At 42.5% G+C, this 13,971-nt stretch overlaps 1 protein-coding gene across 1 annotated transcript; it reads right to left on the bottom strand.

Annotated features, from left to right (window-relative positions):
- Positions 1 to 2,157: 2,157 nt before the first annotated feature.
- On the bottom strand, positions 2,158 to 13,003 carry rasl10b (RAS like family 10 member B; the record flags this gene model as incomplete). Its single annotated transcript, XM_084178238.1, has 3 exons — positions 2,158 to 2,428; positions 5,902 to 6,026; positions 12,710 to 13,003. The coding sequence occupies 3 exons, from the start codon at positions 13,001 to 13,003 to the stop codon at positions 2,158 to 2,160; spliced, it is 690 nt and encodes a 229-aa protein (XP_084034364.1).
- Positions 13,004 to 13,971: the final 968 nt, after the last annotated feature.

The following is a 13,971-nucleotide window of genomic DNA, read 5'->3' as shown; positions in this document are numbered from 1 at the left end:
CAGGTTCAAGATACCCCTCCAGTAGATATCTTTGAATACAATACTGATATTTTAGACACCTCAAAATGCCAGGTTAGTGGTTCTCATCAGAATGGGCCTTTAGCGAGAGACTTCAGGAAATTCAATTACATTTGATTCAATTTCTATTGGAATGTGTAATGATGTAGTACCCGGGTAAGAGATTATGCAGGTCTATGACTAAGGCAGTGGAGGAGGGAAAAGTCAATCTATCCTGTGGAGTAAAGGGCAACCATGCAAGTCTCTTTATGAGACTGTTATAGTCTGTCGAGTTTCTCTAGCTATGTACTATAGACCATGCAAGAGTTCCAGACAAACCTACCTGTGGAGTATTGAAGAGGGGATGCTCAAATTATGATGTATTCATGAAACAGACCAGAGAATGGGACGTCTGAGGACTCCATCGTAATTATAGCTTCACATCAACACAGAGCAATTTAAAGTCATCTTCATAATCATACAGAGAGGTAGCTAGCTCATCAACATATTTACCGGTTTTTATTTATTTATTAAGGAACAGGCTCATTAAAATCACAGGACATGACAGTAGTTCTGTTCTGATTTTGAGGACTGTTACAGACATTTGAGGCTCTCCTTATGGAATGTGATTGGTCCAAAACAGATAAAACACTCCTGCAACTGGCAGTTTGTCACTATCATGAAGGAATCGCTATCTTACATTTTAGTCATTTAGCAGACGCTCTTATCCAGAGCAACTTACAGTTAGTGAGTGCATACATTTTCATACTGGCCCCCCGTGGGAAACGAACCCTCAACCCTGGCGTTGCAAGCGCCATGCTCTACCAACTGAGCTACAGGGGAATATAAGAATATCTTCTTATAGTACCATATTAATTTAGTTCCACTCAAACAAGTGGCTATAGTCAGGTAGGCTAGCTGTATCTACATTGTATTCTTTAACAGTATTCTCCTTTCATTGAATACAACCTTATAGGAACAAGTGTGTCCTTTTGTTCCCCCTTATTCCTACATTTTTTCTAGATGACTGTTTTACCAAAGGTTACTATGATTCAAGCATGGCATGTTCATTTATTGCTGTATTTAGCAGTTCAGAGAACCTGAACAGGCCGATATGTTGGCAACCACGTCTAGCCTCAAGTATTTTATTACATTTAGACCTTATATTTATTAAGTCTCATATCAGGGGTTTGGTCTGAGTTGTGTTTGTAGGTATATGTATATAAACACCCTTATGTGCTTCTACAGTTGTAGATTTAGGATGTACACAGTTGTTTTTGTTTGCGAGTGGAGCGTAAAAGTGGACTGGATTGGATTACTCCATATAACAGAATCACACCATCCACTTTGAAATTCACTGGGCTCGCTTAAAGCTTCACCAAGACTAGGAAACACTGAGGTAAAAAGTGAGGTTTTCTCAGTAAATGAAACAGAAGTTCTCTGGTGAGAACGTTCAGTGTTTTGTAAGCTACTAGAAGCTTAAACACTGTGTGGGACACTGTCCCTATGGTGGTTTGTTTTGGTTTCAGAGGACTAAAGGAGAGGGTATTTTGCTATTGGCGTAAATTGAATGACAGTTTTTATCTTTTGCTTTTTTTAAATTTGAGATTGGTGTGTATGGAATTCGTATTGCTACCTCTGGGGATTATATGATCAAGTGTGCACCTTCAAGACATATCAGAGCAGAGAAAGATAATGCATCAGCAGATGTCAGCCTCAATCCCACTCCAAACAGGGCTTTTACATTAGCAATGTCATACATCGATCAACATCCAGGTGAGTCAAACAACATATGCCAATCTGTCTGTCTGAAGCGACTCCCAGATGCTGGAAAGTTCCTTTAGTGCACTTGGACGAGTTCAGAATTTTACAACCAGGGGTTTTAGGTTGGTTTAGCTGCCTCCAAGTCAAGAAAAGATCAAAGATACTTTACAAAGATGGATAGGGTGGTACTCTCCATCCCTGATCAAATCCGATAATAGCAGCAAAACAGAGGGCTGTTATATGTTAATACTGTAGCTTCACATGGGACAGAAACGTGGTCATTCATTGTGGTCAGTCATGGTGGTCCATCAATACTTCTCAGGTGGTCTTAGGGAGGTTTCCTGTACCAATGGCCCTCAATGCCACTCCAGTGCCCACCCACTGTCACTGTGTAAATCACATGAGGGCACAGCGTTCGTTTCTCAGTGCCCGTTGGAAGCGGATGGTTGCATGGACGTGTTTGCAGCGGGCACAGCCCACACTGCGCAGAGCCTCCCCGAACAGCAGAAGCACGTGCCAGTTGAACTTCGCTGAACACTCCACATAGCCGCACTTCCAGTTTTTCCTCACCAGGTCAGACACGTTGTGGCGGGGGATTACACGCCCCCGCTGTAGGTCCCGCTTGTTCCCCACGACCAGGATGGGCATATCGCCTGTGCCCAACACCCTGGAGAGGAAAAGAGAGACAAAAACACTGAGAATGACAGGTAAGACACCTGTGGTCAGCTAAAGCCTGAGGTATTCAACACACATTGGTTGCTTTTCTGTGCTCATTTAAACAGAAACACAGCATCACATAAAAGCAAGGTTTAGCTATGACTGACTCACAGGTTTGTATCTCAGTTATAGTTGACGCTATTGAGGCAGCGTTATCAAATCCCCTGCCCTGCCAACCCTGTCCAAAATTGACTCTTTAAGCCTTTTTTTATCAGGAAGTCTACGTAGGGAGAGGATTAAGGGCCGTGTCTGTTTGGAGTTATTCATGACCAAAAACCAGGGGCGCAACATATCTAAAAACTGTGAGTTAAACGAGAGAAGGTTTAAAATCACAAAGATCCCCCTCTTGTCAAAGTAATATGCTGGTAGCTCCTACAGAGCTTTGTTTGAAACCTTGGGTTTCTGAGGTGAGTGTTCAATTTGATACGTTGCAGCCTTATTCTAAAATCGATTGAAAAAATATATATATATCTCAGCAATCTACACAGAATATCCCATAATGACAATGTGAAAACAGGTAGTTAGAAATGTTTGCAAATGTATAAAAAAAATAAAAAAAACATACCTTATTTACATAGGTATTCAGACCCTTTGCTATGAGACTCGGATTGAGCTCAGGTGCATCCTGTTTCCATTTATCATCCTTGAGATGTTTCTACAACTTGATTGGAGTCCACCAGTGGTAAATCCAATTGATTGGACATGATTTGGAAAGGCATACACCTGTCTATATAAGGTCCCACAGTTGACAGTGCATGTCAGAGCAAAAACCAAGCCATGAGGTCAAAGGAATTGTCCATAGAGCTCCGAGACAGGATTGTGTCGAGGCACAGATCTGGGGAAGGGTACCTAAAAATGTCTGCAGCGTTGAAGGTCCCCAAGAACACAGTGGCCTCCATCATTCTTAAATGGAAGAAGTTTGGAACCACCAAGACTCTTCCTAGTGCTGGCCGCCCGGCCAACCTGAGCAATCGGGGGAGAAGGGCATTGGTCAGGGAGGTGACCAAGAACCCGATGGTCACTCTGACAGAGCTCCAGAGTTCCTCTGTGGAGATGGGAGAACCTTCCAGAAGGACAACCATCTCTGCAGCACTCCACCAATCAGGCCTTTATGGTAGAGTGGCCGGACAGAAGTCACTCCTCAGTAAAAGGCACATGATAGCCCGCTTGGAGTTTGTCAGAAGGCACCTAAAGGACTCAGACCATGAGAAACAAGATTGAACTCTTTGGCCTGAATGCCAAGCGTCACGCCTGGAGGAAACCTGGCAACATCCCTACGGTGAAGCATGGTGGTGGCAGCATCATGCTGTGGGGATGTTTTTATTTTATTTGATACATTTGCAAATATTTCTAAAAATCTGTTTTTGCTTTGTCATTATGGGGTATTGTGTGTATATTGACGAGGGGGGAAAAAACAATTTAATCAATTTTAGAATAAGGCTGTAACATAACAAAATGTGGAAAAGGTCAAGGGGTCTGAATACTTTCCGAATGCACTGTATCTCTAGTCAGATATATGTGAATAAGACCCAGAATGTCACCCTCCTCTCCCTTATCTCCTGAAGATGATGATAGTTCTTGTGACAGTTCCCTCTTTCCTAGGAAATAAGTAGCTTTTCCTCAACTGTCAGTTCCTTATATTGATTTCAAAAGAATGTAGCCTACTTCTCCAAATGTCGATTTTACAAGCATGTACTGCAAAACCTTTAGCACGTAAATCTAAAAAAGCGAATGATTTGTGCATAATCATACCTTGGCGAGCCCACCCCATAAATGTATGACTGGGAGATTAATGGCTGTGACAGGACCGGTCACTGACACCATTAGCCTCTGTATGGCATTGGCAACGTGGCGCTGTCAGAGTGGGCACTGACTGACGGCCTCATGCTCACACACCCTGTGACAGCAGCCAACAGGCTGATGGGACAACTTCACCTCACATCCATCACTGCTGCCAATGACAGATCACTTGTCACCTACTGTCACCTCTGGAACAGCTGTGACGTCTACTTTCACGTCTCAGTGCCACGAAGAGGAACATGTGTGGATTCAAGAGGAAGCCTTATTGACTTTTCAAAACTGAGGCCAAGGGGGTTGGTTGGTTCAAACCTACAGTAACTCCTATGCCTTGATACATTTTTACCATGGTGTGTTATGAAGAACTTCAACTAAATTAGACATATTTTATAATACATTAGATATGACAACTTCTTCATTACAATAGCAGCACATACAGTATGTACATTGCAGAAAAATCACACTTCAACAGGTCTCTACTACAATACAAGCACATATGATTTAGGAGAGGCAGCCAACCAGCTGTCAGTCTAATCCCTGGCCCATTAGCAGATTTGGAGATTATATTAAACAACCCATCTCTCCCTCTGTGTGTGTGCGAGCGAGACATGTGAGACATGCGAGAGAGATGGCGGTGTGAAGATTATTTCATTATAAATTAAACACGTGTTTGCCACCAAGGTCACTGGCTGCCTCACAATGACAAGACACGTGGTTGCAAGCTAATGGCTCTCAGAATCAATCTCCGCTCCACTGATGTACACACACGTATCACACATCCGTCCCTCCAAACGTCACATCATGTCACTATCCCACACTGACATCAGTCTAAGACGAACACCAGCCTTTTCCCAAACCTATTATTAGGACACACAGTCTCTGATTAAAGCTATCTGGGCTCCCAGGAGGTATGGTTTGCGCAAATTGCTTTGACTAATTATATGACACAGAATTGGTTTAGCAGCTGCCTGGATTCGGAGAGATTTATCGACCTGAAAAGCAAGCGAGCACTACTGACATGAGATTTGTGGATTCGCAAGGAATGGTTATCGATTTTCTTCAGCTAAAAGCCAAGAGGGGTGGTTTGTTAAAAAATCATCTAATGTTTCTGGATACATTTCATCCACAGTGAAAGATTGGCTTGGTAACAGTTCTTTCAGACTGTGACAACTTGTTTAAGATAACCACTGTGAAATACTTGTTTTGTAACAAGTACATGTTGTGTCTATAGCGTCTATTGTGAGTGTCTGTAAAGTGGGTGTTGTTAAAACTCTTTTCGGCACTGTTTTTCATCACACCATTCCACACCGCATTCGCTTCCAACAACATCCCAAAAATACAGAATTCAAAAGAACACACAAAAGAGAAAAAAGACAATGAATGGAGGGATTGTGAAGAGAAGCCGAAGTGATTATAAGACACTTGACCCTGGCAGTCTGAGCCACTCATGTTGATTTCAGTCCAAATGTTAAATAAATGTTCTATGTGAGTGTGGCGGTGGAGGCTCCTGATTGCCGATTGCAGCCCAGGCTGCTCTATTCATAGCGAGCCATAATTACGTCTGAGTTCAAAGAGCTGGTGCCAGCCAGAGCTGGCCCCTATTTGGCATGCAGGCCGTGTCCTCACCTGGTCTCTAGGATCTGTTGGCGCATGGTCTTGATGTATTCAAAGCTGTCGAAGCAGCAGATGTCATAGACCAGGATGTAGACGTGAGCGCTGCGGATGCCTCGGCAGCAGGTGTCTGTCCACTCCTGGACGAGGGAGGGGAGAGGATAGAAAAGTGAAGAAAAGAGAATAGAGGAGAAGAGTAGAAAGAGGAGGGAAGGAGACAGGAGGGAGGAGACAAGACACGGGGAGGGCTCTCATTAGGCAGCAGTACCAAAAAGTAACTTTCCTTTTGTCCGGTAAAACTCAGATAGCACTGTTTTATACATTTTGAATGTGATGGAGAGTTTTCTTTTAAATAGTAGCATTGAGACCAATAGTCTTCACCTATTCTGTACACACGCACGCACACACAGCTTTTGTAAACTTTTTCAGAATGATGTTAGTCTAGTTCATTTGCTGAAATTACTTGCAACATTGCATACTCTCTGGTCAATATGACCAAAACACAATCTGCTCTCTTTTGTCATTTTAATTTCTGCTTTATGATTGGCTCCTCACTGTGAGAAATATTGTTTGCAAGCTAGTGCTTGCCTTGCATAGCTTTTCAAAAACACCTCAAGCACCTCTCCAGTGCAAATTAAAACACTGATTTCCTTATAAATTATCAATAGTGTGACATTTGATTGAAGTTATACCCATAACTGTGGTTAATCTGTTGACTTCAAAACAACATTACCTTCCTTAAATGAGTAAGCCAAACTAGTAATTACATTTTCTGAAGTCTCTGTTCCATTGAACATTTTCAGTTCAATATTTTGTTCTGTGACTGTAAAATCGTGTCTAGACATGATGAGAAATCTCTGGTGCATTGAAAGGTCAATTTTCACTCGACTTAATGACTGCAAAGCTGCCAGAGTTGTGTTCGAGACCACCTAAAGCGAGACCGATTCAAGACCAAGACCGGAGCAAATCGAGTCCGAGTCAAAACCAAGACCGGAGGGGGGGCGAGACTGAGTCAAGACCGAGACCAGAAAAACTCATGTCCAATTCAAGACCACGATTGTAATTTTGTCAAATCACCACCATAATAAGAGTTCAAAATGTCCAGTATTTCTGTGTTCATATTTCAGAACAACATATGGATTGTTTAGACATTAAGAATAGTGACAAAATGCATGCTGAGGGAAAATAGAGCCACTCTAATGTTCTGATTTAATCTCTTCAGTTTTTTGGGGAAAGGAAAGGGTTAACACTGAAGAGAAGAAAATATCCAATCAAGATTTTTATTTGCTAGTCTCTGGGGAGATACATCTAGCTAGCTAAGTCAGCCATTGGCTAGGCCATCAGAAGCTAGATAAAGGCATCTGCCATTCAACTTTATTAGGACAACATTTTGGAGTGACAGTGGAATTAACCAATCACATTTTGACTTAATGAGTGGGACCGTTTTTACCACAAAGTATGGAAACGTCTGCCTTCTTGAAGGCCAACAGGTCACTACGCAATAGTGAGCAGTAGTTTTCCCACGGTCTAGCTAGCTAGCTTTTGTTGATGGCTAGTTTGCAGCGGCAGCAGGTGTTATCAAAGAGGATGCTGTTGCTAATTTGTTAGCTTCTCCCTTTTCAAGAATAACTTTCAACAAGGAGTTAAGTTTCAAATTATCATCATCTGGTGAGTGGAACTGTGTTTTTTATTGCAGTGTGCTTGCTGTTGTTAGCCATCTCGTTGAAAATAACTTGTTACATTTAAAGTGGAAATGACAGCATTTTAGCAACATTAAATCTTATTAAAATGTGTTCATATACACCCCAGGAAGAATATGACACTTTTTAAAAAACATTCTGACAAGTGACCACTTAGATATCGTCATTTTCACGTTTTCATAAATTCTTAGAATGTTTGGGAATTACATATATTAAGGCATTTGTGAGAATTCTACTGCAATATAGAGTGGGAAAACGGCTGTGCGTTTGGACAATTAATAGACACTGCAGTAAATAAAACAGAATAAAAACATCTGTCTTGTCCAGGACCTCTACACAGACCAGGGCGCTATAGCCAATCAGAGCTACAGTAGACCTTTATACAAACAAGCCATTTGCCACACGGGCATGCCATCATTCACTTTGAACTGGACTGTGTGTTTACAGGCAGTTGCAACAGCGCGACTTTAGATAATTAGTATGCATTGAAAAGGTAGGCTCTCTCTCCCTCAGTTATGCACATCAACAACATTAAGAGCAACAACTAATGCAAGCCAGAGCAAGATGAACTCAAATCTAACAAAGGAACATTAGATAAACCCTCTCAAACTTTTTCAGCTAGTTGGCCGTCAAAATTGCACTGATAAACGTTGGAGAATTATAGCCTCCTCATCCTTCTACAGCTTGCCTGCAATGCATGCTTGTCCCAACCAAGCACTCAAGCTAACTGGCTAACGTTGTCTAGCTTGCTAGCTAGCTACTTCCAGACACAAATGAGAGAACAGAGCTGGTTAGGCTGTTATTATATGCTATCTAGAGCGTTCTTGACTAACTATTACTTTTTTTGCCTACGTTTACTGACACCGGTCATATTCAGTAGGTGTTGCGTGTTCGTAAATTCATTTTTTTTTTTTTGTCATTTAGCAGACGCTCTTATCCAGAGCGACTTACATGAGCAATTAGGGTTAAGTGCCTTGCTCAAGGGCACATCGACAGATCTTTCACTTAGTCGGCTCGGGGATTAGAACCAGCTACCTTTCGGTTACTGGCACAACGCTCTTAACCACTAAGCTACCTGCTGCCCCATTCATCAGTTGTTCTGCGCTCTGGCACACTCAGACGAGAGTGCTCTGAAATCGGAGTAGATAGCCAGAGTGAATTTGCGAACGCAAGAGATATGCTAACTGTATAACAGTCGTTCAAGTTCTTGCTAGCTAACCAAATGACACCTGCCTCTCTAGCTGTGTATAGTCGTGGTCAAAAGTTTTGAGAATGACACAAGTATTGGTCTTCACAAAGTTTGCTGCTTCAGTGTTTTTAGATATTTTTGTCAGATGTTACTATGGTATACTGAAGTATAATTACAAGCATTCCATAAGTGTCAAAGGCTTTTATTGACAATTACATTAAGTTTATGCAAAGAGTCAATATTTGCAGTGTTGACCCTTCTTTTTCAAGACCTCTGCAATCTGCCCTGGCATGCTGTCAATTAACTTATGGGCCACATCCTGACTGATGGCAGCCCATTCCTGCATAATAAATGCTTGGAATTTGTCAGAATTTGTGGGTTTTTGTTTGTCCACCCGCCTCTTGAGGATTGACCACAAGTTCTCAATGGGATTAAGGTCTGGGGAGTTTCCTGGCATGTCGATGTTTTGTTCCCTGAGCCACTTAGTTATCACTTTTGCCTTATGGCAAGGTGCTCCATCATGCTGGAAAAGGCATTGTTCGTCACCAAACTGTTCTTGGATGGTTGGGAGAAGTTGCTCTCGGAGCATGTGTTGGTACCATTCTTTATTCATGGCTGTGTTCTTAGGCTAAATTGTGAGTGAGCCCACTCCCTTGGCTGAGAAGCAACCCCACACATGAATGGTCTCAGGATGCTTTACTGTTGGCATGACATAGGACTGATGGTAGCGCTCACCTTGTCTTCTCCAGACAAGCTTTTTTCCGGATGCCCCAAACAATCGGAAAGGGGATTCATCAGAGAAAAATACTTTACCCCAGTCCTCAGCAGTCCAATCCCTGTACCTTTTGCAGAATATCAGTCTGTCCCTGATGTTTTTCCTGGAGATAAGTGGCTTCCTCGCTGCCCTTCTTGACACCAGGCCATCCTCCAAAAGTCTTTGCTTCACTGTGCATGCAAATGCACTCACACCTGCCTGCTGCCATTCCTGAGCAAGCTCTGCATTGGTGGTGCCCCGATCCCACAGCTGAATCAACTTTAGGAGACGGTCCTGGCGCTTGCTGGACTTTCTTGGGCGCCCTGAAGCCTTCTTCACAACAATTGAACCTCTCTCCTTGAAGTTCTTGATGATCCGATAAATGGTTGATTTAGGTGCAATCTTACTAGCAGCAATATCCTTGCCTGTGAAGCGCTTTTTGTGCAAAGCAATGATGACGGCACGTGTTTCCTTGCAGGTAACCATGGTTAACAGAGGAAGAACAATGATTTCAAGCACCACCCTCCTTTTAAAGCTTCCAGTCTGTTATTCTAACTCAATCAGCATGACAGAGTGATCTCCAGCCTCGTCAACACTCTCACCTGTGTTAACGAGAGAATCACTGACATGATGTCAGCTGGTCCTTTTGTGGCAGGGCTGAAATGCAGTGAAAATGTTTTTGGGGGATTAAGTTAATTTTCATGGCAAAGAGGGACTTTGCAATTAAATTGCAATTAATCTGATCACTCTTCATAACATTCTGGAGTATATGCAAATTGGCATCATAAAAACTGAGGCAGCAGACTTTGTGAAAATTAATATTTGTGTCATTCTCAAAACTTTTGACCACGACTGTATAGCCACCGAAAAACGATATGAGGGGAAAAAGTCAGTCACTCACCCACTCCTCCAATGGCATGACATGACATCCTCCTAGCAGCTAGCGAGCAAGCTATCTAGCTAACATTAGGCTCCGTGTTTTTAGCTTGCTACATAAATAGATATGCTAGCCTATTAGCCACGTTATGACTGACTTGTGATCATTGCCCTTGCTAGTTTGATTGTATTGACATTCCCAGCCTTAGTTACATTAGCCCCTTTTTGTCCAGAATATTGAGTAATTGAAACTGAAATAGTGCATCCCGAATGGAGGCAGCAAACAATGTACCAGGCCAGCTGTGGTTTACAACCTGATAGCAATATTTTTTGGACTCTCCAGAAATGTATTGCTGAATTATATTAATCATGCATTTAACTGCATCCATCTATTCTGCCAACAATGCCTTAGTGTACATCATGGAACTGTGAGTCAAATATAACCTATTTTTAAAACCTCCTTATAAAGTTGGTTGTGTAGCATAAACAGGGAATTTGATATTTTGTACTGATATTATATTGTTTTTTGTTTCATATCTGCAAAGTAGTTAAAACGCTGTCAGCTCCACTTTAAACTTTAGGTCACTGGTTACTTTGAGTGCTAAACATAAAATGTTTTTTGCAATGGGAAGTAATAGTTGTACATTTAGATTGGGAAATGCTTAATGGTTGTGTTTTTGTATTCTTATGATTGGGACCTACTGGCTTATTATGTCCGAGTTTATGGACTGGTTATCCTTTAACATCATGCTGTGTGTGACTGCTGTCTTTCCATCGGCCCTATGCAGTGGTGTAGTGATGCCTGGAGAAGTGGGCATACTCTAAATTTGCCAAAAAGTTCCCAAACGGCCCACCCAGCGAAGGAAAAATCCTTAGTTTCTTATGAGTTTTCCTATAGATTTTTCAGATTTTCACTCTCAAAATCACGTTTTTTTTAAATAGAAAAATGACAAAAATGTGATGGTCTAAGTCCACAACAATGCTTAAATCACATCGATCTGATTGGGTGGGCCTGTAAGGGCCTGGCTCCCCAGTGGGTGGGCCTCTGTCCATCCAGGCTCATCCATGTCTATGCCCCTGATGCAAACAGTGCATGATGACAAATGCACATCACCAATAGCCAACTAACCAACACTTCGGACTAAACTTTTTCAATACCTGGTTTACATACCCATTGTTGCCTTAGTATTTACTGGTAGATATCATAAATTGAAACGTCTTTCCTACCCTAACCGCTACCGATGTCATTCTTCTGTGAGCTGCTCCACGCCAAAACCAGTTGAGAGCTGCACACTCTTGCTGCCGCAGATGATATTCCGTTGAAACTAGACTGTGTTTGGCGCGAATGTGAATATATGTCACGTGCTTTGCGATTGTGTAGGCTACTTTGTGAATGATTTCTCTATTGTACTACGTAACTGATAAATCGTATACCTCCACAACACTACTTTGATACGCATCAGTAGGGATTAAGAAGTGAGTATAAACAATGCCCACTGAAAAAAAGTGGGTATACGGTTTATACCTGCGCGTACCCTCTACTACACCACTGGCCCTTTGTGTTTCAAAATCACGAACCTGTCACACACTGAAGGCCTATAGGTTCGCCACAGCGCAAACATGTATATAATAGATATAAAGGCTGTTAAGATATTAATGTTTCAAGAAAGGAGTGTATATACTTGGCCTGGCGAAGCTGTTTTATGCCCTGCCTGAATGGAAGCTGATAATTATGAGTTTTTTACTCCGCTGGTCTCGGCTGGTCTCGGGAAGAAATTACGAGTCCTCACTGTTCGACACCGAGACAGGACCGAGACACTCAATATGTGGTCTCGAGACCGGTCTCGAGTACTACAACACTGAAAGCTGCTTTAGCAGTATCTTCTGGACAGTCATAACCACATCTACTTTCTCCCTCTTATAACAATGTTCTCAGGAGAGCCCTGTGTTGTATAATACATTCATCTGAGAATATCAGATATTTGAACTTGAGTAGAGATAAAACAGCTCTCTTCCTTTTATGTGACATCCCAGGTGAATACAGAGAGCAGTTTGTCCTATTTTCTACCCCAATGACAAAGCTGCTGACTACACACTTTCAGATAAGTGTGTGTGTGTGTGTGTGTGTGTGTGTGTGTTTAGATAAAAGGGACTGTGAGGCATCAAAGTAGGGCACACACAGCATCAAAGCGGAAGTGGCTTCCTCTCCTCATGTCATAACATTAAACTGGACCTTTCACCTGCCTACAATGTCTAACCTGCCACACACATCAGTTCCCATCATTGTTGTGCTTTAGTGGGTACCTGCAGTGAGTTCCCGGGGAAGATGGTGATGGCAGGATAGTCGGTGATCTGCAGGTCGTGCACGTGGCCATTGAGCACAGCCGCAGACAGGTGGACCCGGCGGGCGCGGATGGTTGCAGGGGCGGGCGCCTCGCTGTAGTCATCGTGGAGGAAGCGCTGCACGATGGCAGTCTTGCCCACGCCTTGCGCCCCCATCACAGCGATGCGGAAGGGAGGTGGCATGCTTCGCCCCCCTCGACCCCCTGCTGCCGCTCCATCCCCCTCCCTGTTCTCGCAAACCACCGGCCAGTGCATTCAGGGTTGTGCAGCGCATAGTCCCCACGGGCACAGGCAGGTGTGGTGGTGGGGGGCACGCTCGGCCACATTCATAGACCACCAACACCCCCTATCACACTGGGGGAGAGGGAGAGAAGGGGGGGGGGTTCTTTTTACCACTGCATGCCTTTCATTCATCTACAAAAGGGAAACAAAAGCACTATGCTGCTAAGCAACCAACTAAAACGAGAAATCGTATATACAAGGACACTCTGGGAAGATGAAATAATGAGACTAAGATTGCTTTTAGAAGACCTACATGCACTGACCCCATTAATGACAGATGCTGTGTGCTTATTAGGACATCACATCATTACCCCTGATAGTTTAAAACGTTTAATGAGTAATCTACAAAATTAACACATCTACAATAATCTCCAAGATGCATTACTCTAATATACCTCACCAAATTTGACCAAGTCTATATCTGAAGCTGCAGTTTCATCATCAACTTAATTTTTTAGAAGACAACAATCACCATCCCAAAAAGTTGCCATTCTAACAAATGGAACCAAATTAAATAGGCAATCACCAATAACAATAACAAAGCATGTCCCTGCCCCTGTTTCGGTAAAAAGCAGAGGGATGGGGCTGGAGAAATGTAACCACTCTCAAATTCATAGACAGAGATATGGATGCAAGGATTGACCATCTATGATATCAAAATTATAGTTTTAACCATGATTTGAGGCTATATAGTGTTTGTTTACATTTACTTTGTTTGTAAACATTGGAGTAAAACAATCTCATATTTCGGGTTCTGATGCGGGTCTACAGTTAAACTAAGCTCATGAGGCAGTTATAAGTTATATTCTTCACGAATCAATGGGTACATATACATTATTTATAAGTCCAAAAATTGATGTAGCAACTGCTGATTGCCCCTTTAAGTTTCCCTTACAGTAGATGCACAACAACATAGAACAAGCACATCACCTAGTGGGATA

Source organism: Coregonus lavaretus (assembly GCF_964263955.1).
Source record: "Coregonus lavaretus genome assembly, chromosome: 15".
NCBI lineage: Eukaryota > Metazoa > Chordata > Actinopteri > Salmoniformes > Salmonidae > Coregonus > Coregonus lavaretus.
Note: the sequence above shows the minus strand (reverse complement) of the source record. Positions and strands in the feature narration are given on the sequence as shown.